Source organism: Brassica napus, chromosome C3 (genome assembly GCF_020379485.1).
Source record: "Brassica napus cultivar Da-Ae chromosome C3, Da-Ae, whole genome shotgun sequence".
NCBI lineage: Eukaryota > Viridiplantae > Streptophyta > Magnoliopsida > Brassicales > Brassicaceae > Brassica > Brassica napus.
The window spans coordinates 12,355,383-12,382,538 of record NC_063446.1 but is presented as its reverse complement, the minus strand read 5'-3'; the positions used below and the strand labels follow the sequence as shown (position 1 = coordinate 12,382,538).

At 36.8% G+C, this 27,156-nt stretch overlaps 7 protein-coding genes and 1 long non-coding RNA gene across 9 annotated transcripts; 4 read left to right on the top strand and 4 right to left on the bottom strand.

The window, feature by feature from the left end:
* Positions 1-46: 46 nt before the first annotated feature.
* BNACNNG61870D lies at positions 47-1,830 on the top strand. Its single transcript, XM_013868432.3, has 2 exons — positions 47-692; positions 1,473-1,830. Exons 1-2 carry the CDS (start codon positions 313-315, stop codon positions 1,711-1,713), a joined length of 621 nt encoding a protein of 206 aa, XP_013723886.1. The 5' UTR covers positions 47-312; the 3' UTR covers positions 1,714-1,830.
* Positions 1,821-4,331, bottom strand: LOC106427712 (phosphatidylinositol:ceramide inositolphosphotransferase 2). The gene is made up of 12 exons (XM_013868429.3): positions 3,904-4,331; positions 3,744-3,833; positions 3,492-3,578; positions 3,356-3,424; positions 3,191-3,271; positions 3,051-3,122; positions 2,901-2,961; positions 2,732-2,831; positions 2,538-2,633; positions 2,405-2,451; positions 2,213-2,325; positions 1,821-2,132 (listed from the first exon to the last, which is right to left on the bottom strand). Exons 1-12 carry the CDS (start codon positions 3,934-3,936, stop codon positions 2,058-2,060), a joined length of 924 nt encoding a protein of 307 aa, XP_013723883.1. The 5' UTR covers positions 3,937-4,331; the 3' UTR covers positions 1,821-2,057.
* Positions 4,332-7,879: 3,548 nt separating this feature from the next.
* On the top strand, positions 7,880-8,840 carry LOC106427763 (putative DEAD-box ATP-dependent RNA helicase 33). Its single transcript, XM_013868486.3, has one exon. It carries the CDS (start codon positions 7,928-7,930, stop codon positions 8,699-8,701), a length of 774 nt encoding a protein of 257 aa, XP_013723940.1. The 5' UTR covers positions 7,880-7,927; the 3' UTR covers positions 8,702-8,840.
* Positions 8,841-12,502: 3,662 nt separating this feature from the next.
* LOC106427705 (protein NRT1/ PTR FAMILY 5.6) lies at positions 12,503-15,591 on the top strand. Of its 2 annotated transcripts, XM_013868424.3 has the most exons (5): positions 12,503-12,870; positions 13,010-13,227; positions 13,312-13,856; positions 14,080-14,954; positions 15,226-15,591. In XM_013868424.3, exons 1-4 carry the CDS (start codon positions 12,726-12,728, stop codon positions 14,924-14,926), a joined length of 1,755 nt encoding a protein of 584 aa, XP_013723878.1. In that variant the 5' UTR covers positions 12,503-12,725; the 3' UTR covers positions 14,927-14,954; positions 15,226-15,591. The 2 variants fall into 2 exon arrangements, with proteins under 2 accessions (XP_013723878.1, XP_022554790.1); XM_022699069.2 differs by having other exon boundaries at positions 14,080-15,591.
* Positions 15,592-19,443: 3,852 nt separating this feature from the next.
* Positions 19,444-21,054, bottom strand: LOC106427746. The gene is made up of 4 exons (XM_048752551.1): positions 20,971-21,054; positions 20,536-20,876; positions 20,342-20,462; positions 19,444-20,252 (listed from the first exon to the last, which is right to left on the bottom strand). Exons 2-4 carry the CDS (start codon positions 20,577-20,579, stop codon positions 19,914-19,916), a joined length of 504 nt encoding a protein of 167 aa, XP_048608508.1. The 5' UTR covers positions 20,580-20,876; positions 20,971-21,054; the 3' UTR covers positions 19,444-19,913.
* A 93-nt stretch (positions 21,055-21,147) lies between these two features.
* Positions 21,148-22,792, bottom strand: LOC125584281. Its single transcript, XR_007321264.1, has 3 exons — positions 21,843-22,792; positions 21,338-21,452; positions 21,148-21,264 (listed from the first exon to the last, which is right to left on the bottom strand). It is a non-coding gene; the product is annotated as an uncharacterized LOC125584281 (long non-coding RNA).
* A 232-nt stretch (positions 22,793-23,024) lies between these two features.
* LOC106427714 (mitochondrial substrate carrier family protein B) lies at positions 23,025-25,373 on the top strand. Its single transcript, XM_013868433.3, has 7 exons — positions 23,025-23,473; positions 23,833-24,009; positions 24,200-24,349; positions 24,440-24,541; positions 24,619-24,689; positions 24,767-24,834; positions 24,963-25,373. Exons 1-7 carry the CDS (start codon positions 23,255-23,257, stop codon positions 25,196-25,198), a joined length of 1,023 nt encoding a protein of 340 aa, XP_013723887.2. The 5' UTR covers positions 23,025-23,254; the 3' UTR covers positions 25,199-25,373.
* On the bottom strand, positions 25,329-26,962 carry LOC106438181 (protein MIZU-KUSSEI 1-like). The gene has a single exon (XM_048752550.1). It carries the CDS (start codon positions 26,302-26,304, stop codon positions 25,570-25,572), a length of 735 nt encoding a protein of 244 aa, XP_048608507.1. The 5' UTR covers positions 26,305-26,962; the 3' UTR covers positions 25,329-25,569.
* Positions 26,963-27,156: the final 194 nt, after the last annotated feature.

Below are 27,156 nucleotides of genomic sequence, written 5' to 3'. Positions count from 1 at the left end.
ATATTCTTGATCTTGATCCATAACAATATCTTCTTCCTTCATTTTTTTTTTTTTTGAACAACATATCTTCTTCCTTCACAAATACAGTTTTTCACTTTCACTCTCTTCTCAATCTTTTTTTTTCCCTACTCCATCACCATCACTCACTCCTCTTACATTTTCGTTACTCATTTTATCATAAATTAAAAAATATGTTCGCAGTTGTTACTTATTAGGAGGAAATAACCAAATCCACCAAAAAAACATTTACTTAAAAGCCTTTCGATTCAGTTACCGTGGCATTAGGGAAGAACATCTTCTAGTTTAGTAATAATGACAGAGATTGATTTAGAACAAGGAGCGGCGTACGGATATCACCGGCGAAGTGACGTCAGCATATATTATTCAGACGGAGAAGAAGAAGATGTGACGTCATGCTACTCTTACTTCTATTCGACTACGACGGGAGGAACGTACGAATACGAAGGAGGAGAGTCGAGGAAAGTGTCGTCGGTGAAGAGTAGTTCATTGGAGATGGAAGATGGTGATGGTGAAGCGACGGCGCCGCCGGAGAAAGACTGTAGGATATGTCACTTAGGGGTGGTGGAAACGAGCGGTGGAGGTGCGATAGAGTTAGGATGTTCGTGTAAGGAAGATTTGGCTGTTGCTCATAGACAATGTGCCGAAACTTGGTTCAAAATCAAAGGCGACAAGTTAGTATACTACTTTTAGCTTATTTATTTTGGTTAAGTGGTTTTACTTTTATTTATTGAGTTCTTAATTACTTTTTAAGAAAATTTATCTTGAATTCAGTTACAAAAAAAAAAAAAATTATCTTGAATTTTCCAGTTAGAGTATTTTTCTATTAACATGATCAATAGTCTTGTTAGTGCATCCATATTAGAAATCTTTTGACATGAGTCTCTTACTAAAAAGATAATAATGTTTAATTAGAGCATTTCTCAAAAAATTGACAGATTCATGTCAAGTTTTAAAGCTTTGGTATGAGACTCTCAAGTTTTTGAAAAACTTTCTAATTAAATATTATTATTTTTTGGTGAGGGCTTTATGATGAAAGACCCTTGATATTTTTGATATTGTTGATATTGTTAATATTGTTAATATTTGGTCTTAGAATTTTATTTGGTCTTAGAATTTTTAGTTATTTTGTTAATATTTACTTTTTACTCTTGATTTGTTTTTTTTTCTCAAATCAATTTAAGAAGTTTTGTTTCTTTGATTTTCTGTAATAGGCTTTTCATTTAATGATTAATTTTACAATAGAAATAGAAAAGTTTCACATTCTAAGGATTATATATTACTTTAAGCACCAAAACAGTTTGTTAAGCGTGTATTTTTTCCTTTAACTTATTATTATCCGATTTAAGCATTTATTGTTTTTTTTCTGTGTTGGTGGATCATATGCACATAACTTAAAAACCCAAAACCTTGTTAATTTATAGGAAGATTAACATATTATTTGTTGAACACAGAATATGCGAGATTTGCCAATCGGTAGCCCGAAACGTGGGAGGTGCCAACGAAATGGTAGTGGTAACGGTGGTGGACGAGAGAGAGTTAAGAAACGGTGGAGGCGGTGAGGAAACGGCGGCCGTAGGAGCGATAGAGAACAGGTGGCAGCCACAGAGACTGGTGAATATAGTGTTAGCTTGCATGGTTTTTGGCTTCTTCATATCATGGCTCTTCCACTTCCATGATTCATCTTCTTCATGAATCACTATATGCTCTTCGCAGGCACATTTTGATTCTTTTTATATATAAACAAAACAAAACATTTATGTTAATGACCACATGCATAACAGTCTCAGAGATTAAGACAGTTTCTTGTAACAAAATTGACATTAAAAAACGTGTTCCAACAAAGATACAAAAGATGATTACTTGGAAAACAAGGAACTGGAAAATATACATCTATCTATGAGTTTTGTTCTTCTTTTCTGGAACAATGACCATAAACAAAAATTTACCCACACCTCCAGACCTATATGTCGTCTTGGTGACGCCACTGAGTTGCTGTTTTCATATATTAGATCTTGTCTGAAGTCCGGTGCTGAGTTTCATGCGCCATTCAAAGAGTTATCAGTGTGAACTCCGTTGCTATCTATCTTCCCGTTCACTTGCGCTCTCGGTCTCTAAAAAGAACCGAGGAAAGAAACATTATGTGATTAGTTCAGACTTCAGAGACTAGAAAGGAGAACAAAAAGAAGCTTACCCAGTCAGCAGCAGGATCAACACCGTTCCCATTCAACAACAGCTTGTGGTTCTCTTCTTTCATTCTGACTTTCGACACTACAGGGAGCAACACCGTAGTCCGGTCTGGTAGTTCTGAAGTCAAAGAAACAAGAAGATAATGAGAAACCGAGTCTCTGCCAAAAATAAGAGTTTCATTTTCTGAGATTAAAACCTGGTAATTTCTTGTCTAAACAGAAGACCACCAAGTTCACAGTATACCTAAACGGAGAAAGAATCAAAAAAACAAACAAGTCAGTATATCTTTGTGTTCATTAGACAATGTTTGTGTGATATTAAACTCATACCATGCAACAACGACGTCTACAGTGTAATGTTTACGGGAGGCGATGATCAAGAGGCTCTGCACGAAAGCAGTGAGCCACCCGAACAGCTTTATGAACCTGAGACAAAACAGTGATGATGCAGAGAATGTCATTTTCAAAAGTAGGAAGGAACTATTGCCTAAGGAGAGTTTGATGAAAGTGTTCTTTTTTTTTACCTTTTAGTGCCGTACTTGTGGTAAGTGAGGACAAAGACCAGCGTGAATATCATGTGCGATGAGAATATCAAGTCTCCACATCCGTACATCACCCCATGAGCTGATGAGATCACATGTGAACAAAGACAATGTGTGTGGGGAAAGAAAAAAATTATGTAGATAGACTCACGGTTAATCTCGAGAACCTCAAGAGGGCTTTTGGGCCATGGCAACCTGGCAACTTTAGAGCCCTGTAGCAAAAAAAAAAGTGACAACACATTAGAAGCTTAATTGATTAGAGTACATGAGACCTTTTGTATTCACATCTCAGTTGCTTCACCTCGCGGCAGTGGTAGTTTGGGCCAGGAAGCTGAGTTGAATAGAAAGTTATAACACGGAGAAACTGACAGGCCTGGAAAGAGAAACATCAACAAACTTCAAAACTAACAAGACAGAGCAACCTCAATAGGGGGCACTTACAACTAAGAATGCTAGAACTCTACACCATATCAAGACGGTGTATATCTTTTTGCTTTTCAAGATGAATGGATGGAAAGTCCACTGCAACAAAAAGGGTCAAAGAGTATCAATATCAAAATTTAATCATGTTAATGAGACTACTCGAATAAAACACAAGTCTCTCACCAGGAAGAAAGAAAGAAATACACTAGTGAAGACGGTTTCACTTATGTAGCTTCTCTCTTGACCAAGCTCCTACACAAAAGCAAATAAGACATGTATTCCGATCCGATTAGATTGAGTGGGATGTGTGAGACCAAACCGGAAGAAGAAAGAAGCCAAGATCCTGGAGAGTGGGTCCAGGGCGATGAATATAATGTACTCCTTTAGCAGCTAACCCATGAATGTACTGCAAACATAACAAAGTGTAATTACAAAGTCAAAGTCTAATGCAATAAAGGCATACCAAAAGAAACATGAGCCATCATTAACAACACTCAGCATTAGACACAACGATCCAATGTAGAGTTTGACAACAACAGAAAAAAGCTCTCTACACTTTAAAGATGAGAACCTGAAGGATAAGACCAGCGAGAAGGTACTTCCAGTTCTCAGCGAGAAGACCTATCTCCGTCGTTATCTCAGAGCAAAATCTCCTCCATAGCTATTACCAAACAAAAGTAGCGAATCGGCCACAAATTTGAAGAACCCAGAAGCTGAATTAGGAGACCAACCTTGGAAGATTCGCGACGAATGTAAAGCGTCATCTTCTTCTTCTTGTTTTCGTGTGAGAATCAGTTCCATTGTACTTCAGAGCCCAGCAAATTGGGTCAACATCATACCTCAGAACCAAACACTCAACAAAAATTCAATCTTTTTTTGTTTTGTAAATTCTTAGTCTTGGAGCTTCTCGCCGGAGAATGGTCGGGTTTTTAACCGGACCCAGATTCGTGGGTCAACGATCAAGACGGTCAATCAAAGATCTGAGAAGGAGAGATGCAACGAAATAGAACGTTACAGAGAGAGAGAGAGAGAGTGATCGAAGAAGAACGTGTAAAGAAGATTAAAAGTTTGTCAATTGTCAAGTAGAAGAAAGAAGAATCTGAGGAAACCAAGCCCCTTAGTTTTAAAAAGGAAGCTAGTTCAACACGCAGAAACGGTTGAATTGTATTTAAATTTAAAACAAAAACAAAATAATATTCAAAATTTCCAGAGAAATTAGGGAGTATTTTTATTTGGGACAATTCTTTCTAATAGTTTTTTTTTTAAGTTTTTGTCCAAAAATAGTTTTTAAAAAATAAAATAACCAAAATAACTTTTTTGTATTTTTAAAAAATTGAAACTCTATCCCAAAACTCTAGCTCTTAACTTTAAAATTTAAGTTTAGATTAGATTAGTTAACCTTTTACTTTTTAATAAAATTTATTTTGATCATTTTCTTTATTGAGAGCTATTTTTATGACAAAACTTAAAAATGACTATCATAGATAATTTCTCTTTTATTTTACCCAAAAAAAAGTTTCTTTTATACGAATAATAAATTAATTTATTTTTTCTGTTATTCCCGTGGTTTTAACTTTTGACATTGAGAAGTTTTTATTTATGCCAAAAAAAAAGTTTCTTTTATACGTATCCGCTCCGTGTTTACCCATAATTGAAACCAACGCAACATTAAATAATTTTAAGAAGAAGAAGAAGAAGCAGTTTTATTTACTATTCCAGTTTCATGTGCATGCATTCAAGCTAATTCTTGATGATCTACCATGTAATTTTAATTTTTAGCCCATCAGGTGCGAGTTATAGATGTAATGTACATGGTATACAGCATATTTTTTTCACAGCACACTATAAATATCATATTTTAACAGTTTCCAATATATGTATTTTATTTATGAGTTTATCAGCTTGATTGCTAAAAGAAATGGAAATAATGGTATATTATTGCTAAAATATTTAGCTCTGATTTATTTTCATGTTGGCTATAAATATAACTAATATTGATGAAATCTTAATTGATCTACAACCTTAGTCAAGTTGTAATGATCATCATAAGTTAGTTAATACATGAAGGAATTTAATAAAGTGGAAAATTTAGATATCAATAATTAACACATTTATCTTTAATCTTTTTCTTATTTTAAATAGCTAGATTATTAAAGTCAAAACATGTTATTGCTTATTTGTAAGGTTTCACTAGTAGTGGAGTTTTAATTATTCCAAATCAATTAAAAAATTTATGAAAAAAAATGAAATCGTTTAAAATACTTTTTAAAGGATTTTTATTATTGGATTTTAACCAAACTGAAGAATATGTAAGCAAATGAAAAATACTCATGTAAGAAAAGTCATAAAAGTCTCCTTAATAAAAATAATCAATATTGAAAGTCAATCCATCAATCGTCCCATTAGGATTCGTAAAACCCAACTCGTAACATTTTGGGGTTGCCATTATTATTCGTTACTCTTCACCCTCGTCTTGCAATTCTAGAAAGTAAAAACATCTAGCAATGATTGATGACTGATACTGTATTTCTTATCATAACCTTTTGATGTGTTTTTTTCATGCATGCGTGAGGCTATTTTCAACAAGTTGATTAGTACTCAAAAATAGTTTTTGTTATGGGAATCAACATCTAGCTATAGATTTCTCAAAGAAAAAAACATCTAGCTGTAGATGATTCCATCAGGAAATTATTATATATCCAGTATATATGATTAAAGCTCTATTGGCCAATAGAGATTCCTTGAAAGAAAACAAAGTCTATCGCTGAATACTGAAAATTTTATAAAACTAAAGAGTAGTCAATGGTCACGAGATGAAGAATCCACCAACCATTATTGACGCTTTATTTTAAAATTTCGAAGGTGATGTCGGGTACTAGAGCTAGGAGTACCCAATTGCAACTTAATATAAAAGTTTCATTAACAAATACTACTACAAAAGAAAAACTTATTACAAGGCTTAAATATTAATTCAGGATTAACATTAGACGTGGTGGGATATGATCTGGAGGAGCATGTGGATAGAGGGGGCAGAGCAGCGAAGCATGTCTGTCAAATACGGGCTTTATCCTCACTTGCTCAGTGAGTACTTGTCGGTTTATCCTCAATATTAATTATACATGCATGTATATACATAAGATAAACTACTAATAGAGAAAATATACTTTTACGTATAAAAGATGCTTTACATAGTAAGCGATATATGTGCATCTGCGGATACATGTGTTTATATGTTATAATGTAATCTAAAAACGAATTTTGATTACAATTATACGGCCAAATACTTTGCTAATGTTTAGTTTTTCAAAAAAAAAATGAAAATACTTTACTAATGGACACACAGTAGATTGTGGAAGAAAAAATCCACAAGCAAATCTTGTTTTTCTTCATAACATGAACATAGCATATGATATGTAGAACCCAATCTTTCCCCTAAAGAAGAAACACTTTCAGATGGGAGATAGACTAGGGAGACCCTATTTCTATCTATATATGACAAGTTGACAACGACCTCCCATTTCTTATTTCCCCCAAATAAAGATGTGTAAGAACCTTATTTTACTACCCTATCACAACTGATATTTGTAAAAAATAATAAGAATATAAATTAAAATTTCAATATCGAAATATAAAAATAAAGAAGAATTGGAGAGTCGAGATAGTTAATCTTAAATCTTTAAACGCCCCGTAGTGTGACGGTTTCATGGCGCTCATATTCCAGGATACAACTGCAGCATTGTTTTTGTTTACCATCACCGAAAAACAGAATCTATCGATCCTAATTTTGTGTTGTACTCTGACACACAAAAAATAAAAAATAAGCATAAATATTTCATAATGGAAGAATCTTTTGTTGTTTCATGTTCATGTTCGTATATATTCTACATTGCCATGAGGCTTTATATAGAAAAGATGAGTACCACAAAACATAACGTTTAGATTTTTTCTTTTCAAAACCAAAAAACTTATATGCATGAATGGAGTATTAAATGTCATCAATAATCATAATGAAGAATGATTCTTTCAACTATTGACCGTAACTTGCAAAAATAATATTAGTGTCTTTGACCAAATCAATGCTAATATTTATTTCGCTATGGGTATACATTTTTATATTTAGCCAAATATAAAAGATAACCATGAATATAATTTAAATCATAAGTTATTAGACATAAGTCTATCTAACATATTTAAATCCAAATTCAAACCCAATATCCAATGTGTACATTTGAGTCCCATTTTAGAACTCCATTTCTCATTGAAACGAATTCCACTTTTGACATTTGGTTACACTATTTTATAGTGTCCACGGTTATTCCGACGAACGTATTCGCCCAGAAACTTATCGAAAATGGTCTAAAACCATTTCGTCAAAACCGAGTTCCAACAAGATGTTGCCAAGTAAAAACAACGTCGGCATGGAACACAACGCAAACGCAAACGTAGACGCTGAACAGATCGTCATGCTGCTCCACCAAACTTTTTATTGGAGTTACAACTGCGAGGTAGTTTTCCCAGGCCGGTGCTAAGGTGGCCTTTTCGTTATACCGTCTCACATTTCTCGTGACCGGGTGGTTCAGAATGTGGGTTAGGCCGACGGGTAAGGGATATCCAGCATATTTGGGCCTTAACTGAATCCAAATCCATCACACTGTTTAGTACAGGCCCATTTAAATCGTCAAATTTTTTTAGAAAACTATTTTATCTTTTCCAAAAACACCATTTCAGTGGTGTGGATACCACCAATTCACTTCAATGGCTGCGATGATCGGATTCCACCTCTCCGGCTACAAACCTATCTCCTTCTCCTCCTCAATCTCGAACTCTCTCCACTCAAAACTCTCTCTCCTATCTCTCAACCCCTCTCCGCAACCGCGAAAATCAACCGTCATCCGTATGGGCGGCGGCCCAAGAACCTTTCCCGGCGGCGTCTCAAAGTGGCAATGGAAGAGGATGCAAGCGAAGAAGCAGAAACAGCTCCTCAAAGCGAGGTTATCCCGTGAACGACAGATCTACGAGATGCGTAAACGCGCCGAGCTAAAAGCGGCGGTGGCTGAGCTTGAGCGACCGTGGGAACCGGTTCAGAAACCGCCGAATCTCTTCTCGGTTTGCGCCGACGAGCAGGTTAAGGTCTTAGCGGACCGGTTTCAGAAACCGGGCGGGTTTGATCTCTGGACGGAGAGGGATGGCCCGCAGCTGTTTGACGCCGTTGATGATTTGCCTTCCGCTAGGTTCTTCCCTAAAGATGCTGTTCACAGTGTGAAACCGTACCGGAGTTTACCGAGCTCCGGTGAGTCAGAAGGAGAAGAGGGTTCGCGGAAACACGAAGGAGTCAATGACAATGGAACGCATCGTGGTCGGAGGGTGAGGAAGAATGTCTTGATCAATGGTGTGGCGAGAAAGGAAGAAGAAGGTAAGAGGATGGAGAATCGTGTTGTTAATGGCGGAAAATCGAGAAATGGAAGAAGATCATCTCAGGTATACGATATGACTTTGCAGAACGATGGGAGATACGAAGTTGGATCTTAGTTCTAACTAGTGTTTCTTTGTTGCTGTCTTTTTATAATTAGCGATGATGTCTGTCTGAACATAAACACGTGTATGTAAAACATGTAACAGCTTCCTTCATCACATATTGAGCTGCAATCAAAACCATTCGGTTTTAGTATTGTACTTCCTCTCAGGTCAGGTTGGTGTCTGCAAGACAATAAGGTTTTGTAGCACCGTAGAGTGTTGTTAGTCTTTATCAGGACCAGGACCGGTTCTTACTAAATGTCATATGATTAATACAAATATTTTTCTTAATCAATTTGGGAGCTGCATAATCTTTACATATTAACCACTAAAATTTTAGAGACCAAAACGAATGTTTGATCTAGGTCATTATTCAATATAATTATCTATTATTTTTTTGTATTAGAGTGGAATTCAAGGAACACGCATTTGCGCGACTGACATCATTGATCGAAATCATAACCGTTGTCAAATGTCTATACTTACGAGTATGTTAAGTTTCCAGGACGTGAAATTTGTTTGTGCTGATATGAACGGATATATAGTTTTCGAAAGACATCTGAGCCACTGAGATTGTGAAGTTATCATGTTTAGATGATTCTGCAGTAAACATTAAGTGATGCAGAGGACAAAACAAAGTTCTCTCAGGTAATAGGTCATTCTTTTGTAAAGTATATTATCCACATCAGTGAATGTCTCTATCTTTGAGGTATGATTCGTTTCCTACCATCTTTCTTGACCTATTTGCATGTTTGATCAACAAGTCTAGTGCCTTTCTGCTGTCTGCTACGAATTCCTTTCTAATATTTGGTTTCAAATGGTAAAAAAGTGAATAAATGGTCTCATGTGTTATTTTGTTGGTCGAGATAATATGTCTTTAATTTGACTAAACGATAGCTTAATTATTTTCTTACATAACAAGAGAGGTTACTGTGTCAGTGTGAATGATTTTTTTTTCCAATGTAGGTTTGAAGCATCATCATGTTTTGGTCTCCTTCCTCGCAATTGACAGTGACTTTGCAAGCACTTGGATAGGCTCATTGGGTGGGGGGGGGGGGGGGGGGGGGGGGGAACTCCCCGTATAATAGTAGTTAAGGGGTCCAATTTTTTTATAAATCTATGTTATTATATATAAATAAATTATAAATATAATAAATAAAATTGTTAAAGGGTCCAAAATTATTTGATATGTATATGTAGTTTTATTTTCATTATAAAATATACAAAATATTACTAATTAAATTTTAAAAATATTATAAACATTATCTGTATATAAATTTTAGAGAGTAAAATTTTTTTTTTTGCCCTAGGGCTCCTATCAGTGCTGAGCAGGTCCATCATAAATAATGCATAAAAGTATATACCACAATGAAAATTTATCTCATTATTTTTCAACCATTGTTCTTTGTGGTAGCTTGCTAGAATACATTGCTGGCTATGACCATAAAGCACTATCTTGTTTTGCTCACATGATACTGAAGCTTTTTCGATATTCTCGCTCAGCATGGTTCATACTTAATAATTGGATGAAACCTATATGATAATCGCACGATCCTCAATTCACTTTGTCGCCACTATTTTTGGTGGATAATCACTTGCTAGACAATTAGAGTCAGTGTCAAGTGTAAAATTTCCTGGGCTTCCAACTTAAAATCAATTGGCGATTAGTGGATTAACTGATCCAAGTCTCTTTCATATTTTCAATGTGGGATCTTCTCTCCAATACCCTCATATATTACTCAAGTCTCTTTCATATTTTCAATGTGAGATCTTCTTTCCAATACCCTCAGCTAATGGGATGATCGGACCACTGTCCGGGCCGGATTAATGGGTCAGGGTATTGGACCCGCTCTGATACCATGTAAAGTTTCCTGGGCTTCCAACTTAAAACCAATTGGCGATTAGTGGATTGACCCAAGTCCCTTATATATTACTCAAGTCTCTTTCATATTTTCAATGTGGGATCTTCTCTCCAATATCAAGATAAGCAATTGTTACTATTCGTTTAGGTATTCTGCTCTGATTGGTTAGCTTGTTTAGATCTTGACGGTAACATGTTCTGACTCATCAACCTTATGCATGGTGCTTCTTATCATTCACAGCCATTTGTGTTGGCATGTGACCCACTTCTACTGTTTTTAGCAGTGCATAACAATGAGAGACTATTAGTATTACAATGAGGAGCAACGCTCATGAAATAGGAGAATACATAGTGGAGGTTAGTATTTTCCATCAAATCTCAAATTGTTTGAAAGTATTTGTTACCATTGAGAACCATGTTAAAGTACTAACCTCACTGTCACTGAAGTGGTGGTCCTACTTCACTAGGCAACACACGTTTTCTTGCTAAGGTGGTGAAAAATACACATGAAAAATAGACCATTCTTTGGGAGATGCCGACCATTTACACGCTAAACTGCGCTAAGTCTAGCTAAAAGATTCTCTGTATCTTTTCACTACTTTTTTACTGTTGGTATTGCTTTTACATGATCCAGTCAATAGTGCTTACAGCACTACGAGGAAAGGTTTATCTACTTTCCTCAGCTATAGCCACAAAACCCCATTCAATACAAGATATGAGTTGACTCATGATAATAAAAGTTAATTGTTTAGTATGAAACAAATGAATCCTATTGGAGCGTCTAAAATAAACAAGATTTGGAAGATATGTGGGGATTTTGATTAGCTATTGCAAATCCATTGAACGGTGACAACTTCTTCATGCCTGATCATAGGCTAATCTTGCATTGGTCTCATGACCTTAGAATTATCTTTTTTTTTTTTTTTTTTCGAATGAATGCAAAATTTATTCAATCGGAAAAAACCTGTATTACACCAAGTGCATCTAGATTTTACTTTGTACTAAAGTCAAAATAATAAAAACGATCTCATCTAGAGGTTTTATGCTATGAGGGAAGTCTTCTCGTCCCAAACCATCCACATAAACCTTATCCAAATATTTCTGACCCTTACCCTTCACAGCAATGTGTGATAGAGAACGATTGTCATGCAACATGTACAGTAACTGGTGTTTATAGCATTAAGCATAGTACAAAGCGTAAAGCTTTTTTATATGATTGATGATTGATGATTAGCTGATATTCTTTTTATTTTCAGGCGTGTAGTGAAGTAAAATTATCATGTAAGCTATGGTTAAGGTAGGGGTTCATAAGCTATAATAGAGAGAAATCTAGTGATGTGTTGCCGTTTAATGTTTTGTGACTGTTGGATGTTAGGTATGAATATGATCATACGATGAGTAGTAAAGTAAATGAAAAGCTTCCTAAGAGAATGAGATCTATTAATTCCATACAAGTGAATAAAGGAAGCATTCAACTTATTGGACTAAGTATTCGTCTTTGCTTGTTTTTATCGAAGTAAAGCATCTATGATCTTTGATCAAAAAAGCATCTACGATCATAGTGGGTTTAGAGTCTAGTGTTTAAAGAAGATGGTAGTATATATTGGCTTTTGGAGATATGATTGTGAAAAGAGTAAGAATATCTTCGGAGTTCTAAAATAAGAAATATTAAAAAGGAGAATTAGTTTTAATTTGTCCAAGAACAAGTTTATGATTATATTTTAAGCTTGGGAGTTTCACTTTATGTTTAGATTTGATGAAAATACGAAGTTAAGATAAGTTTTAATAGACGAAGTTGTTGAACAAGCAATCCATTTGAGAGCTTTCTTATGTTTTACATTTCTCTTATTATTCTCTCGTACACTTGTGAGTTATTGCAAGTTCATCTGTATGAATACGACCTCGCCTTTACGTATCTTCCTCCACGTTCATGCAAAACAAAATAGAAAATGGAAAACTATTTGTGGCTGAAAATAAGACAATGTGGGCAGAGAATCTATAAAACACTGTCGATGATAGTTAGTCAAACAGGGAGCTTAAGCTTATATATAGAGGACCAAGTTTGCTTCTACTTAAACAAATCACTTCACAGTTCTCTCTCTCTCTCACACACACTCACACACACACACACACACTCCTCAAGAATCAACTCTTTATTGTGTTGTTAACTTTGAACAGATGAAGCATAATAATATTGGGTCAGAACTTCAAGATTCGTACAATGATCAACACAATTGGGTTCTTGATTCTTCTCTCGACAGCAGAGGACATGTTCCTCTTCGGGCTCGAACTGGTGCTTGGAAAGCTGCCCTCTTCATCATCGGTAACAAAACTTTCACTTAGTTTTTTATACATAAACTTTATATATACACCACATAATTGTAATACTGAAAGTATGCTATAGTAATAGCTCAAAATTGTAAATCTTTGTTAAAGTCTTTTGGTCCATATTCACTGCGCAGCAATCGAGTTCAGCGAGAGATTGAGTTACTTTGGTTTAGCTACAAACTTAGTGGTCTACTTAACAACAATTATCCACCAAGATCTCAAGACGGCTGTAAAAAATGTGAACTACTGGTCAGGTGTCACTACTTTGATGCCTCTTTTTGGAGGCTTTGTAGCAGATGCTTATCTTGGCCGTTACACCACTGTCTTGGTTGCAACCACTATTTACCTTATGGTAATATAACGTTACTTTGATCCAATTTTAGCTCAAAAGATTCCAAAAACAATATTTAATTATTTCCTCTTGTCTCATCAACAGGGTTTGGTCCTTTTAACAATGTCCTGGTTCATACCGGGCTTGAAACCTTGTCATAAAGAAGTGTGCGTTGAGCCTAGGAAAGCACACGAAATAGCCTTCTTCATTGCCATATACTTGATCTCCATAGGGACTGGAGGTCATAAGCCATGCCTTGAGAGCTTTGGTGCTGACCAGTTCGATGATGATCATGTTGAAGAAAGAAAGATGAGGATGTCTTATTTTAACTGGTGGAACGTTTGTCTATGTGCTGGTATCCTAACGTCTGTGACTGTCCTTGTCTATATCGAAGACCGGGTTGGTTGGGGTGTTGCCGGCATCATATTCACTACAATCATGGCTATTTCACTTCTCATCTTCCTCATTGGAAAACCATTTTATCGTTACCGGACACCTTCTGGTAGCCCTTTGACCCCTATGTTACAGGTGATAGTCGCGGCCATTGCCAAAAGAAACCTACCTTATCCTTCAGATCCTTCTCTGCTTCATGAAGTTTCCAAGGCAGAGTTTACTACTGGACGGCTTCTCTCCCACACAAAGCATCTTAAGTGAGTAGAAACGAACTCAAAAATGTCTATGTTTGTTAATTTCTGATTTTTTGTGCATTCTAAACTGATTCTGGGGTGTGTTGATATGCTTTAAATCGGTTCGAAAGACGTAGCCAATTTAGTGAACCATGTTAAATTTTTGTATTTTTATTTATCATGTTTTTTATCATCTGTATGTCTTTCTCAGATCCGTTATAACAATGCGGTTATTTGTTTCTTGCAGATTTCTTGACAAGGCAGCAATAATCGAAGATAACACTCCTCTAGATCTTCAGAAACAGAGTCCATGGAGACTTGTAACGTTAACAAAAGTAGAGGAAGCGAAGCTGATCATCAACGTGATACCCATATGGCTCTCTACATTAGTCTTTGGCATTTGTGCTACACAAACTAATACTTTCTTCATCAAACAAGCAACCATCATGGACAGACACATCACGGGTAACAACAGCTTCACAGTCCCTCCCGCTTCCATGTTCTCCCTCACTGCTCTCTCCTTGATCATTTCACTCACCATCTATGATAAAATCTTCGTTCCCTTGCTGAGACGCGTCACACGGAATCAAAGAGGCATCAATATTCTCCAGAGAATCGGGACCGGTATGCTTTTCTCCCTTACCACAATGATCATTGCAGCTCTAGTTGAGAAAAAACGACTGGACCGTAGTGAAAACAACGAACCAATGAGTGTGATATGGCTAGCTCCTCAGTTCATAGTCATTGGCGTTGCGGACGCGTTCACACTCGTTGGACTTCAAGAGTACTTCTACGACCAAGTCCCTGATTCCATGAGAAGCTTAGGTATAGCGATTTACCTAAGCGTGTTGGGAGCAGCTAACTTCCTTAATAATCTACTGATCACAGCGGTTGATACGCTAGCTGATGATTTCTCGGCCAAGAGTTGGTTCGGGAAGGACCTGAACAGTAGCCGGTTGGACCGGTTCTACTGGTTTCTAGCCGGTGTAACCGCTGCTAATATATGTGTCTTTGTTGTTGTGGCAAAGAGATGTCCTTACAAAAGCGTGCAGCCAAACCAAGTCGTTGTTGACTCGTCCGTGTCCGTTGCCTAAATAAATAACTTTGTTAAAGAATGCTCCAGTAATGTATCTCTTCTTCTTCTTCTTCGAGGTTTTCACATTGATCATCACATATTGTAGACTTCATCCAATTATATTAATTTGATGGAAACGAAGATAATGGTTGCTAAAAAAGAAAGAAAAAAGGTTAATGGTTGCTGCTTAATTTAAAAATACTAGAGGCCGAGCCCCGCGCAAGCGCGGGGTTATTTGTGTATGATGTTGTTGTTCAGTTTTACTTAGTGTTAGCGTTGTTAGTTATGTTGTTCTTACGCTTGTGTTGGTGCATGCAGTTATTTGGCAAAGCAGAGGGTCGGAGATGGTGGGATTAGTAGGAAGGCAGCTGTTTGTTGTTGATTACGTGTAGGACGCTTTGTGAACGAAGACCAGTTGATACATATATAATTTTTGTATTCAGTTGTCTGCATCCCAATTCCCACCGAGGAACATATGATGGTGTGCTTGTGTCACTTTTCTGGAGTTTTTGTTTTGTTTTGGTGGCTATTGGATTTTAGTTGGTTTCTTTGTTGCATTGTTTAACGTCGATGCCATGTAACTATCTGAACATGTTCTCATGCATGAAGCAAAAGACATGCTTATTTTCACGAAATGCAAAGACCCACCAACGTTCCCCTTTATTTAAAAACCAAGTAACTCTTCTCCTGGTGGGAAATAGTTTGCAGATAATTAAAGACAACCAAAGTTGAAAGTAGGAAAAAACATACGAAAATGGTTATTTCATTGACACATAAGCTAAGTGGGGATGACGGTTTGATGGACTTGAAACAATCACTCACGTGCCTATTTTCTTCGTTTTCAAAGCTTGACATTGCTTCATCAACTTCTTCGGCTCTCCTGGGCACATGAACCGTGTAGCTAACAGTTGCTGCTGGTAGTATAGATTGGGAATCCACGTCTGGAGTTTTGTTGCTGCTGGCAGTCTGAAACACAGTTGTACGTGTGTGTTATATTAGATGATGTTATTCTGTTAAATATATGCATGAAAGTACTATATTCAGCAGAAATTGTTTAGCATCAACATGTTTCTTGAGAAAAAATAGATGACTATCCCTAAATATTTTTTGGACTGACCGTGGTGACCACCATGACAAACTGGGTTATATCATCTGAGTTCATAAGACCCCTAAAGGGGCCGCATCATCGTCAGTCACACAAAGCAAGTACACGACCACCGTACTGGTGTATGAGATTATATAAGTTTTCTTAAAGCATGAGCAAATGGATAAAAACATGAGAACTATGTGAAAGCGGGCTTGGGTCAATGAGATTAAAACATACCATAAGCCGAGTCGTTGTTGAAGCGTTTTTGAGGTCAGTGCCTAGCAGAAAACGTTTTTGGCCAAACATCTATAAGTTAACAAATGGAATTAAGAATCAGTAGCTAATATGAATGTACGGCGTTGGAGAAATTTGATTGTAATATATAAAACTATATCGAGGGTTCTAAGTTTGTGTTTGCAAGAGCCTGGAGATGATCGAACCTCTGTCCATCTTACAACTTCAAACCTATCATCTACAATCGCTGCCGTCCGTAAAGATTGTCGGTAAGAAGAGTTAAATACGTAGACCAATAGTTTTAGTTTTTATGAAATATGGAAGGAAGAAATCATTCATGTTAGAGTGAAGATGGCGATACTTTTTCTTCTAGCAAAAGGAGGGTGATTCCCATAAATTAACCATTTTTATTGATGTTACGGGGATCCCAATAGCTGAGGAGACGGCCAACAACAAACTTGAGAAGACCGACAAAGGCGGAGAGCGTTGAAGGTGGTGGGGAGGACGGCAATAGCATCAGAGACAGACATGCTCAACAATTGAAAAAAAAATATGCTCGTAGATATAAGAGGTTGGACTCCTGGATCTAGCATGACCTATATATAGCGAAGCCGTTCGTATCAGTTATGAGACGCTAGCGTTTTTGATGGTGTGCGTAAAGAGGGGGAGATGAAGAGATAGAGGGAGACTAAGAGTTCCATGGATTTGGTTGGAGAAGTTTAGACAGTAGCGTCTGTGTATTGGAGGGGAGGCGCATGATTGAGAAAACCATAGGTCTCAGTCGAAGACGAAGAGCTGACGACTTGCAGGCTTTTTAGGGCTAGTTTTATGGTTTATTAAGATAGACTTAGACTTTAATCAAATGTATAAGCTGATGTAATAGATGGGCTAGCGAGTTTAAAAAATAAGCTTACAAATCAATCAGCAAATAATAGAGAACGTGATTTGTAAATCATTTTATTTATTTGTGAGACATTATTAAACCGACCTTCATAAATATATATTAGTTCCGGCTATCAATGTACAAAGTATCCTTTAGTTTAGTGGTATAAATGTTGGTGTTTATACGTCAATAACTCGGATTCGAACCATGGATTTGACATTTTTTCACTTTTTTAAAAGGTGGAGTCCACAAAATGCTGATGTGGCGCGCTGAGGAGCCTTGAAACTGGCTCATTATAATGTTGATTTTCTTATCATTTAACCTCTGTATGAAAAACAGTATTAATGTGTTCCATCAAAACGCATTACCATCGAGAACATTCAAACTTTAATGATGTATCTCATCATTGTTGTTACTGTACAACGTTATCACTAGTTGATAAAAGAATATTTGTCGCATTATCAATTTAATTAACTACTGACCCAGTAAGAACCCTAATGGAACGTACGAGTTAACTTTTACTATATATATGCTATCTTCATATGTAAAAACATTGAATCGTGGATGAATTAAAAAAGATGTTGATAAAAAGTTTTAGTTACCTTCGACTAGAAATTAAGCATAAACTTTTACAAAAATTAAAAAATTAAAAAATTAAGCATAAGTACTATTAGTAACCTGTAACCCAACATTAACCGTTAGAAGTAGAACATGCCATATGAAATGCCTTGAGCCACATATGTACTATTCTTCTTCTTGGTCTTGTTCACAGACCTTTAACCATGTGAATCACAGTTCTCTAAATGATCATTGGAAGTTTGAAACACATAAATATACTTGCAGTGAAAACAAAATAAATCGAACGAAAGTAAAAACATATTTATTGGTAGATATTTCACCCAAAATATCTCAAAAAAATATTATGTAATAATGTAACCAGTTTTTAGATACAAAAGACTAGATTATTTATATACCGATAAATGTCAGAAAGTTTCTTTATTTGTCGAGAATTTCTCAATATTATTATTACTAGGTCAGTTCCCGGACTACGCCCGGGTTATTTTCTATGAAAATGTTAAAGTAGAATATCATATTAGATTAAGGTGTTGATTGTTTGAACGCTAAAAAATGTGTTGGTAGTCAATGTTTTTGTTTGAGAAGGAAGCTTTGTATGTTCGTATATGTCTGAAAAATTGGTCTATATCGAGTTCACTCAATTGGTTAAAAGCAAAAAAAGTAGTAAATAAAATAAATAGTGTAAGAAATAGATTAAGTCTTTCGCAGATCAGAAGTTTTGTTGAGGGTCATGAGAAAGAAAGGATCTGAAATTGGATAAGAAGAAGTTATTTTAAAAGATCGGAATCTCATCTTCAATAAATTCACATAATAAAAAGTACTTGAATAAACTATTTAAATTATAAAACCCTCTTTGCAAAAAGGCGTGTAATAGTTGAAAACTGATAATTAAAATTATATGTTTTAAGTTTTATATAGCTTTCAAATTATATGTTATAAAAAATCGGTATTGTTTTCAAATTTAAAATAAAATTTGCTTCAATTGGTGAAACATAATGAAACACATTGAAAACAATTCGAAAATATTCATGAAGTAGCAATTTACAAAAGTTTGATTATATTTTTAAGTCAGTGCATATATATTTTCATATCCAAATAACTGTTTAAATTCACAAACTCTACGCAATTTTATGTCCCAATAACCCTCATCTTTATAGTAGACTTCTTATTCAGTCTAATCATGCTTTTTTGCAAACGGAGAATTTACAAAAAATAATATATATATGAATTATTGAATAAACTGCAAAGAAAACAATATTCAAACAAATAACCCTAGCGATATCTATAGCTATAACGCCAGCACTACACCCCATTCCACCATGATTCAACCTCTTTATATTATCCCTAAGTTTATCCTTGGATTAAATTATAAGTGAATAAATTAACAAATGCCATATATATATAGAGTCTATTTTCGATGAGGGTCAAAACAACTCATAGATAATAAAATTGTATAAGAGTCACTAATATCTATATATCTAACGGCCAATATGACATAAACATTATGTGATGGAGATTTGAAAAATATTTCTATAGGATAATACATAAGTTTTGGACTAAAAAAAAAGTAAAAAATTTGGTACCTGCAGTTTGCGAAGGGGGTGGAGGAGCTGGGTTATCCATTCTTCTTATCTCTCGATCCTTAGAATGAAACGGATAATTCGTTACAGTGATAGAATAAGATATGTATTTATTTGACTGCTCAAAAAATTCTTACACTTAGGCGTTTTGTTCGGAGTTTAGCGTTGATTAGACTTTGGTAGACACCTCCAATGGTGATTTCAGTATCGTTTCTCAAAATGGGAAATAAAAGCTGGGTTCCCTTTTTGTAGAATTTTGAAGAATAATTAAATTGGTAAGGGAGTATTTGGAAAGAATTCACTGCTTAAGATTTTGCCATAATATATTATATGGTCATACGTTATTGGAAGGAAACTTTATTTAATTGATTTATCTTCGTTTGATACATGATTCCTAAATATATGCCGTTGAACACGTTCTTGGAAGGTGGAGTATTTATATTGATTGACGACCACGTTTCTTATTTTGAAAAAGGGGTGATTATCAACTTCCCTCGTACTCATGCATGAAGGTTCACTTCCAAATATGAAAACCATATTATGTTGAAATTCATAAATTATTGACCTCTTTTATATAAGTCCACATCCAAAACCTCTAAAGAAACCGAGTAATAATCTGTAAAAAGTAAAATAGTGCAACACAGCTCTACATCCCACACTTGGGACGTTTGGCTTCCCCCATCTCATCAATGGCACAACTTCTCTGACTCCCCTCTGCAGAATCCACACTGATTTTGGAAGCTTCACACACGCTGGTTCCAGTCTCAAATGTTTCCTCCGCAGCTGCAGTGTTGTGGTTTCCTTCCGAAGATTCTATAACTGGTGGAGTGTCCAGAGGGAGAATCTTGGTCACAGTTAAAGATCGAGACTTCCCATCTAAGTTGTGCTTTGTAACTTTCACACAAAAGTTATGTTTCTGACCGATCGTGCTGATTAAAGCTTCCGGGATAGGAACCTCTCGTGTAACTCCTTGGTTTCCATTAGCCTGACAGTCACGTTTACAAAGGTTCAATTAAAACTCGAGGACCAATAATGAGACTACTAATACTGATAGCACCGAATGATGAAAGTTACCTCAAAATAGCTGCTGACTAATTCAGCTGCATGCTTCCCAGTCAACTCATAACCAGCATCCCTAAGCAGTACAAAAACAGCTTGCTCACTGTTGTCATAGACAGATATCTGTGCACGGTACCTGTCATGAAAAAATTAGAAGCTAATACCATTCAAAACGTGAGTAAGTAATGGGATAGAGTAAAGCTGAGTACTGTGGTTTTCCATCTATGTTGACTTTCCCACATTTCGAACACATCAACGAAGTTGGGCCTTTCGTAGCTTTAGTATGGCACCCCCTGCATGATATGTAATACCAGGTTGAGCCATGGACCACATCATCAATCGTAGCCGTGCACTCAAAAAAAGCCTCCTGGAACGAAAAACTATATAAGACTCAAAGGTTTGGATCAATGATTAAGAAATCTGTAGACCTAGTGGTACCTTAGTAGATCCCTGCTTGATGTAGTCGAATATTTCTGCTATGGTCAGCGTTTCCCTTTTAGTAACCACTTCTGCATTAACACACTCAGCACTCTGTGGGTTAGACTCCAACCTGAGACAGAGTAATAAGGATCGATCTACTAAGTCATTGAGATGAGGTTTCCCAGCGAAAGAGTAGTTGTAAACACACAAATATGTATATTTACCAGCCGAAGTAGTTGATCGTAGGTTGGACATCGTAGTCCATAAAAACACGTGAGGAGGACATTGAAGTCAGCGCAAGATTACCTGTTGTATTATACAAAACCCATTTTAAGAACACAAAGAGTAGATATGTAACTGTAAGAAAGCTTTATTAAAGATAGAAAACGTTACCTCCTAGACTCTTAGTGTTAACAGTCGTGACCAATAACACGGTGGGGGTGTTTTCGTATGATTTGAATTTCTTGCAGAAGTCTCTTGCAGCCTGGTCCCAAAGGTAGAGCTTCATCACAGGTCCACTGAAAGAAGTCGTTAATGAATGGTTAATAGAAGTAGAGAGAAATGGTGTTTTAAGAATAACAAAAAACTTACTCGTGTGACTGCAGATGAACCAGCACATGCCTCGCCCTTGCGATCTCCACTTCGTCAAGGACTGGGGTCTCAATGAGACTCTATCCATTAACCACCTTCATGTGGCCAACAACATCTATCCCATTGTTTAGCAAGCGTGTAAGTAAGAAGAATATGAAATAAGTAATATACTAATTTTAATCAGACATAGTAATGAAGCAGCTAACAGATCCTAATCATATTATGCTACCGTAGAACCCTAAAAATTAACTAAGACCCGACTGTAGTAAAAAATACTTCGTAATGGGACAAACACAATTAGTAAATTCCATTTTTCATGCTCTGTTCTGAAGAGTGATTTCAGAGACTGACAAAGACAACGAACGTAGAGAAAGATTATTCAGAAAACTAAAACACATTCTAAGCAAAATTCGACATTTATATCTGAGCAGCAAGAATTATTTAGATCCCATCTAGTCATCAAACACTGCAACCAAGAGATCATGTGAGGGATAACAGAGACTACCGTAGAGGTCTCGTTTGCGGTTGCAGTTAGCTTGAAAATCCTCAAAGGAATGAAATCGGAATCTGTCTTCTTCAAAAAGGGTGGAACTGTCTTCCAAAACAGACAGTTCAGAGTTCCATGAGAATGACACCGTCACGGCATGACCAGAGACCCGATACACCGATTTTTTGCTTGATCCATAAAAATTGTTGAGTTTGTAAACCAACCCAGGCTTCATTTTAGGCAAATATGTATCGATACGTCCAGGCGAAACGAATTCTTGGATAACAGATCCCTGCGACAAAATACACAACCAATCAAATTTTTTTATATATATATTTTCTACAAAATTGATAAAATTTTATCATTTGACATTTCCACGATTAGGTTTCTCGAGAATTTTTTTTTCATACTAATTTTCTAAATATAGGTGGGATCTAAAAACCCTACATATAAGTGGGATCTAAAAACTGATCTAAATAACGACGAAGATAAAAACGATCGGTGAAATCAAGTACCTGTTCATCTATTAGAAGCATCTCAAGGCCAACAAGTGTCTTCTTTAGAGGGTTCCAAGCCTCCCAGAAATGAATCAAGCGGAAACGCAGCTGGGTTTCGTGAGGACCCGGTGTAACATCTCGGAAGAACATGACCTTTTCATCATAATCGGAGATCATCGGGGATTTTCCATTCGGTTTCATCGCGAATCGAGGTGAAAAAAGTTTTAGGGTTTGGTTTGCACCGAGGAGAGAAAATCAGTATATAAAGCAGGAGGGTAAGGGTAAACGAAATCGAAATCATAAAGAAAGAATTGATGGATGGAGAGGTAGTGGAGTATTGATTGTGGAGTTCTGGATTGGGAAAACAGAAACGATGGTGAAGAAAGCTGGAAGACGAAGAGGGAGAAGAGTAGCGCCTCGTATTATCCGTCTTGCCTTGTTTTTTTTTTATTCGAACTGGGTAACACAGCCCAATACGATCCGGAGAAGCCCATCAATCACATAAGAGCCCGTAGAAAGAAAGAGATCTGCTACCCAGTTCTTTTGCCAGCGTGGATTAATGAAATGTTCTTATTGGCCAAATATAATTGATGATGTGGACCTGCTAGTATCCCTTTATATTTGGCTTTTAGTATAGGATAGATTATTATTATTTTTATCATTATACTCTTTTCATTAGTTAATTTGTGGAAATTATGTGAGAAAATGCTTTAATGGAAAAAAATGAGAAACCAAACTGTGACGCATATACTACATGTTTTACGAAAATAACCTTCTCCTTCTCCAAGCAAGTTTTAGGGTTTCAACAAAGACTTTGTTCTTTTCCCTCTTCTCCCATGTCGACTTCTCCGTTCTCAATCCTAATCCAATTCCCTCCAATTCATGTGACCTTCAATTCCAAATTCGCAAACCCAGAAACGGGTAGAGAGAGAGATGAACATTGAGGCTAGAGTCGGTGCGGCGGTGGATGGAGCTCTTAATCCTTCCACCGCCGTTCATAGCAGCGTCGTGGATGCCGGAACCTTGAGTTTACCACAGAAACAGCCGCAGTCGCATTTCGGCACCGTTGAGAATCTTCTCGCCGGAGGTATCGCCGGCGCCTTCAGCAAGACGTGTACCGCTCCTCTAGCTCGCCTCACCATCTTGTTTCAGGTCTTCTTCGAGCTCAAGTTTCTATTTTTTTGTAGTTGGGTCAGTGTGCTTAACACATATAGTATGATATTTATTTAAAAATTTGTTCTTTAAGCTGAGTTTTGAAAATGTTCAGACAAAAGGGTTTTAAACTAGTAACTGATGTCAGTTACATTGTGTTTTGCCTCGACATAGTCTGTACTAAAATCATTTTATTTTAAAAATATGTTCTTTGAGCTTTGCTGATTAAGGAGCTAAGAGTTTTGTGAAAATTTTCAGACAAGGGATTTAAACTAGTAATTGATGTCAGTTACATTGTGTTTTGTCTTGACATAGTGTCTACTTTTGTTTGTTAAAAGCCTTGTGTTGTCTCTTTCTAGCTGCAAGGCATGCAGTCAGAAGCTGCAGTGTTGGGCAAGCCAAGTTTGTGGCGTGAAGCTTCCCGTATTCTCAATGAGGAAGGTTTTAGAGCCTTTTGGAAAGGGAATCTTGTTACCGTAGCCCACAGGCTTCCTTACTCTGCGTTGAACTTCTATGCATATGAGAAATACAATAAAGTGAGTTGCTGTCTAGTCCTTTTCTTGAATTGTAATCCTCTGTTGCTAGAAGGTATAAGATGATTTTATGGCCAAATTAAGTTTGAGTAACTCTGCTGCTACTGCTTAGTTACTGATCTCTAGTTGTGCTTAGATTAGTAATTGGTGTAGTTAGTCTTGGCGAGACCTTAAACTATTTTGGTTTCTGCAGTTTTTGTATTCGAATCCAGTGTTACAGAGTTATTTAGGAAACGCGAGAAGCAGCCCGTTTGTGCACTTTGTTAGTGGTGGCTTGGCTGGAATAACAGCTGCCTCAGCTACATATCCTCTCGATCTTGTTAGGACACGTCTTGCTGCACAGGTTTGAAAGATTATTTATTCTTCCCTTGATTTGAGCAGCGTTTGGTTTGTCTGTCGGTGTCCTGAATGCGTTACTTTTGATCCTTGGCAGAGAAATGCAATGTATTACCAGGGTATTGGGCATGCTTTCCGTACCATATGCAGAGAAGAGGGGTTTTTGGGTCTGTATAAAGGACTTGGTGCTACCATGTTGGTACGCTTTGTTTTGCTTTCCTTTGTTCTCTTGTGCCATGCCAATTGTGTTTGATTGTTAACTGCTTCTTGGTTCAGGGTGTTGGGCCAACCCTTGCAATCAACTTTGCTTCGTATGAGTCTCTCAAATCATTTTGGCTATCTCATAGGTAACAAGTCATCTCTAATTATGATTTATTTGTTACTTCTTTTGCACTCCCCTATTGATGCTACAATGTTACTTCAGGCCAGATGACTCAACATTGATTATTAGTCTTGGTTGTGGAAGTCTTGCTGGAGTTGCTTCTTCAACAGGTTTGTTATTCCATCTGACCTTCTCTCTAGCTACAAGATCCCAAGCCATTCTCTCTTTATAGTTTCAAGCTTTGGAACTTACTATATCTATAAGTTGTCTGATTTTTGGAGTGCACATAACGTTGTAGCTACGTTCCCATTGGATCTTGTGAGAAGAAGAATGCAAGTAGAAGGAGCTGGTGGAAGAGCGAGGGTGTACAAGACAGGACTCTTCGGGACATTCAAACACATATTCAAGTCAGAAGGAATCAGAGGACTGTACAGAGGATTACTGCCTGAATACTTCAAAGTGGTTCCTGGCGTTGGCATCACCTTCATGGTATACGAGAGTTTGAAGATGCTCTTATGTCCTCCTGCTCCTTAGAACATTTTTAGTTTGCTTTAGCTTAGGAGAAGAAAGGAACAACATTAACATTCAAATGCATCATCATTTACATTAATTTTTTTTTCCCACTATATGACATTACAGTTTTGTATTGTTCTTGTTTGACAAATGTCTCTGTTTCTTGATCAAAAATCATTTTACACGCTTGTGACAATGCCAAGATTCTCAACACATGATAGTGTAATGAGAGTAGTACATACAAACTTTCTCATTGAGAACTCAAAACACTAAGCCTCTCTAGACGACTAGACCCTACACCCTACGCAACAAACGTTTCGTAATCTCTGAACAAGATAACAAACTTGATGAAAAGCATTCATAAGTTATCATCATTATACTACAAAAGGTAATTAAGAAGATGTCCTAAGCAAGAAGATGCTGAGTTCTTGAGCCGAGTTAGCATCCGGGTTAATGAGATGGAAAGACTCCGAGTCAGAGCTACCCACAACATGCTCATAACTCGCCCTCATATACATAACTTCATCAAGATCCCCGGATCCACATGGCAACACGCCGGCACCAACGGTGGTCGACTCCAACCTCTTCAGCATCACCCTTGTCTCTTCACTAGCGCTCCTCCTTACTGCAAAACCTGACTTCTTCCCGTTGCAGAACATCGCCCAAACCGGCACGGATTTCAACGAGCAAGACTTTAGCTCCGGTCGTGTCGGGCATTCGAGAGCGACTCGGACAAGACCCGAGTCCATCTCGTGAACTAGCTGGCTCGTCGTGATGGAGAGCTCGAGGAGGAGGAGCGGTTTGACGGAGAGACGGTCGTGCTGGACGCAGAACCACACGTGTCCCTTTCTCCTCCCGAAAAGCGTGCCGATCACCATCGTCCTCGACGGTCTCTGCGGCGCCGCGACGGGGGAGAGGTAACCTGAATCGACGGCGGCGGAGAAAGACGTGGCCTCGGAGGAAGAGGCGGAGGAAGAAGCTGAGTCTTGAATGTCGATGTCGTCTCTGAGGGAAGTGCTGAGACGTTTCTTGGAGACTCCGGTGGTAGTGGATGATGCGGTGGTTGGATTCGTCGGAGGTGTGATGCACGGGAGGAGACAACGGCGGAGAGCGTTGATCTTTGACATCTTTTATGCTCTCTTTTGTGTCTCAAAGGTTTTGGAGAAAAAGGTGAGATGGAGCTTTCAGAGATGAATCTTTTGTGTTCTTGTTGCTGTGTGCTTTCTTATAAAGAAAGGCGGGAGACTAGAGAATATGTGATGTGGCTTTGACTGGTTTGACTGTAATTACACGTGGATTTTTCTTTACTTGCCGCGTGGAAAGTGAATCTTGGAGCTTCTTTTGTTTCTGAAAATGTTCTATTGCGATATTTTTTTTCATTATTTTTTTTTGCTTTTGAGTAAATGAAAGTTTTGGTTATATTTCCGAAAGCTTACTGGTAGATTGTCATTCATTTTGAAAAAAAGAAAGAAATCCTATTATGATTTAATGATTTAATTTAACAAGAAAAACAAGAATATTTAATAAACAACATTCTCTATCAATAACTATGAAAATTAGAAACAATCCAAATAAAGTAAAAAATAAACGAGGATAGAGACATATAAGGATTAGTTTGGGAGATTCTTTGGTGGCTAGATGACTACATAAACTAAAGTGTTGACCAAAATTATATGTTAGTAGTATTGCCGATGGTAATGTTAAATGGTCTTTGGATTTATTTGACCAAAAACTATTTTAATTATAATTGTATTAAAATAAGTTTCAGATTTGTATAGTTATTTGAGAAAATCAAATTAAATGAAACAAGATATCCTGTATATTTGCGAAGTGATTTTGCCACATGTTCTCTCTACAATCAATTTCATAAAACAAATATGACATGACTACTGAAATTGATGACATGACTTCCGTAAAAATATGACATTGATAATTTCATTTAATGTTGATTTATATTTTTGGCAAACTTTTAGAATATG

Bases quoted from the DNA above. Each gene is read 5' to 3' on its own strand.
- BNACNNG61870D (XM_013868432.3), top strand. From the start codon at position 313: ATGACAGAGATTGATTTAGAACAAGGAGCGGCGTACGGATATCACCGG. The intron at 693-1,472 runs GTTAGTATACTA...TGTTGAACACAG, and splicing joins TTCAAAATCAAAGGCGACAA to AATATGCGAGATTTGCCAAT.
- LOC106427712 (XM_013868429.3), bottom strand. From the start codon at position 3,936: ATGACGCTTTACATTCGTCGCGAATCTTCCAAG. The intron at 3,579-3,743 runs GTTCTCATCTTT...TTATGTTTGCAG, and splicing joins TCGCTGGTCTTATCCTTCAG to TACATTCATGGGTTAGCTGC. The intron at 3,272-3,355 runs GTGAGAGACTTG...TTTTTGTTGCAG, and splicing joins TATTTCTTTCTTTCTTCCTG to TGGACTTTCCATCCATTCAT.
- LOC106427763 (XM_013868486.3), top strand. From the start codon at position 7,928: ATGGCTGCGATGATCGGATTCCACCTCTCCGGCTACAAACCTATCTCC.
- LOC106427705 (XM_013868424.3), top strand. From the start codon at position 12,726: ATGAAGCATAATAATATTGGGTCAGAACTTCAAGATTCGTACAATGAT. The intron at 13,228-13,311 runs GTAATATAACGT...TCTCATCAACAG, and splicing joins CAACCACTATTTACCTTATG to GGTTTGGTCCTTTTAACAAT. The intron at 13,857-14,079 runs GTGAGTAGAAAC...TGTTTCTTGCAG, and splicing joins TCCCACACAAAGCATCTTAA to ATTTCTTGACAAGGCAGCAA.
- LOC106427746 (XM_048752551.1), bottom strand. From the start codon at position 20,579: ATGTGTTCGAAATGTGGGAAAGTCAACATAGATGGAAAACCACA. The intron at 20,463-20,535 runs GTACTCAGCTTT...TTTTCATGACAG, and splicing joins AACATAGATGGAAAACCACA to GTACCGTGCACAGATATCTG. The intron at 20,253-20,341 runs GTAACTTTCATC...CGTGACTGTCAG, and splicing joins TAGTCAGCAGCTATTTTGAG to GCTAATGGAAACCAAGGAGT.
- LOC106427714 (XM_013868433.3), top strand. From the start codon at position 23,255: ATGAACATTGAGGCTAGAGTCGGTGCGGCGGTGGATGGAGCTCTTAAT. The intron at 24,010-24,199 runs GTGAGTTGCTGT...TGGTTTCTGCAG, and splicing joins CATATGAGAAATACAATAAA to TTTTTGTATTCGAATCCAGT. The intron at 24,690-24,766 runs GTAACAAGTCAT...ATGTTACTTCAG, and splicing joins TCATTTTGGCTATCTCATAG to GCCAGATGACTCAACATTGA.
- LOC106438181 (XM_048752550.1), bottom strand. From the start codon at position 26,304: ATGTCAAAGATCAACGCTCTCCGCCGTTGTCTCCTCCCGTGCATCACA.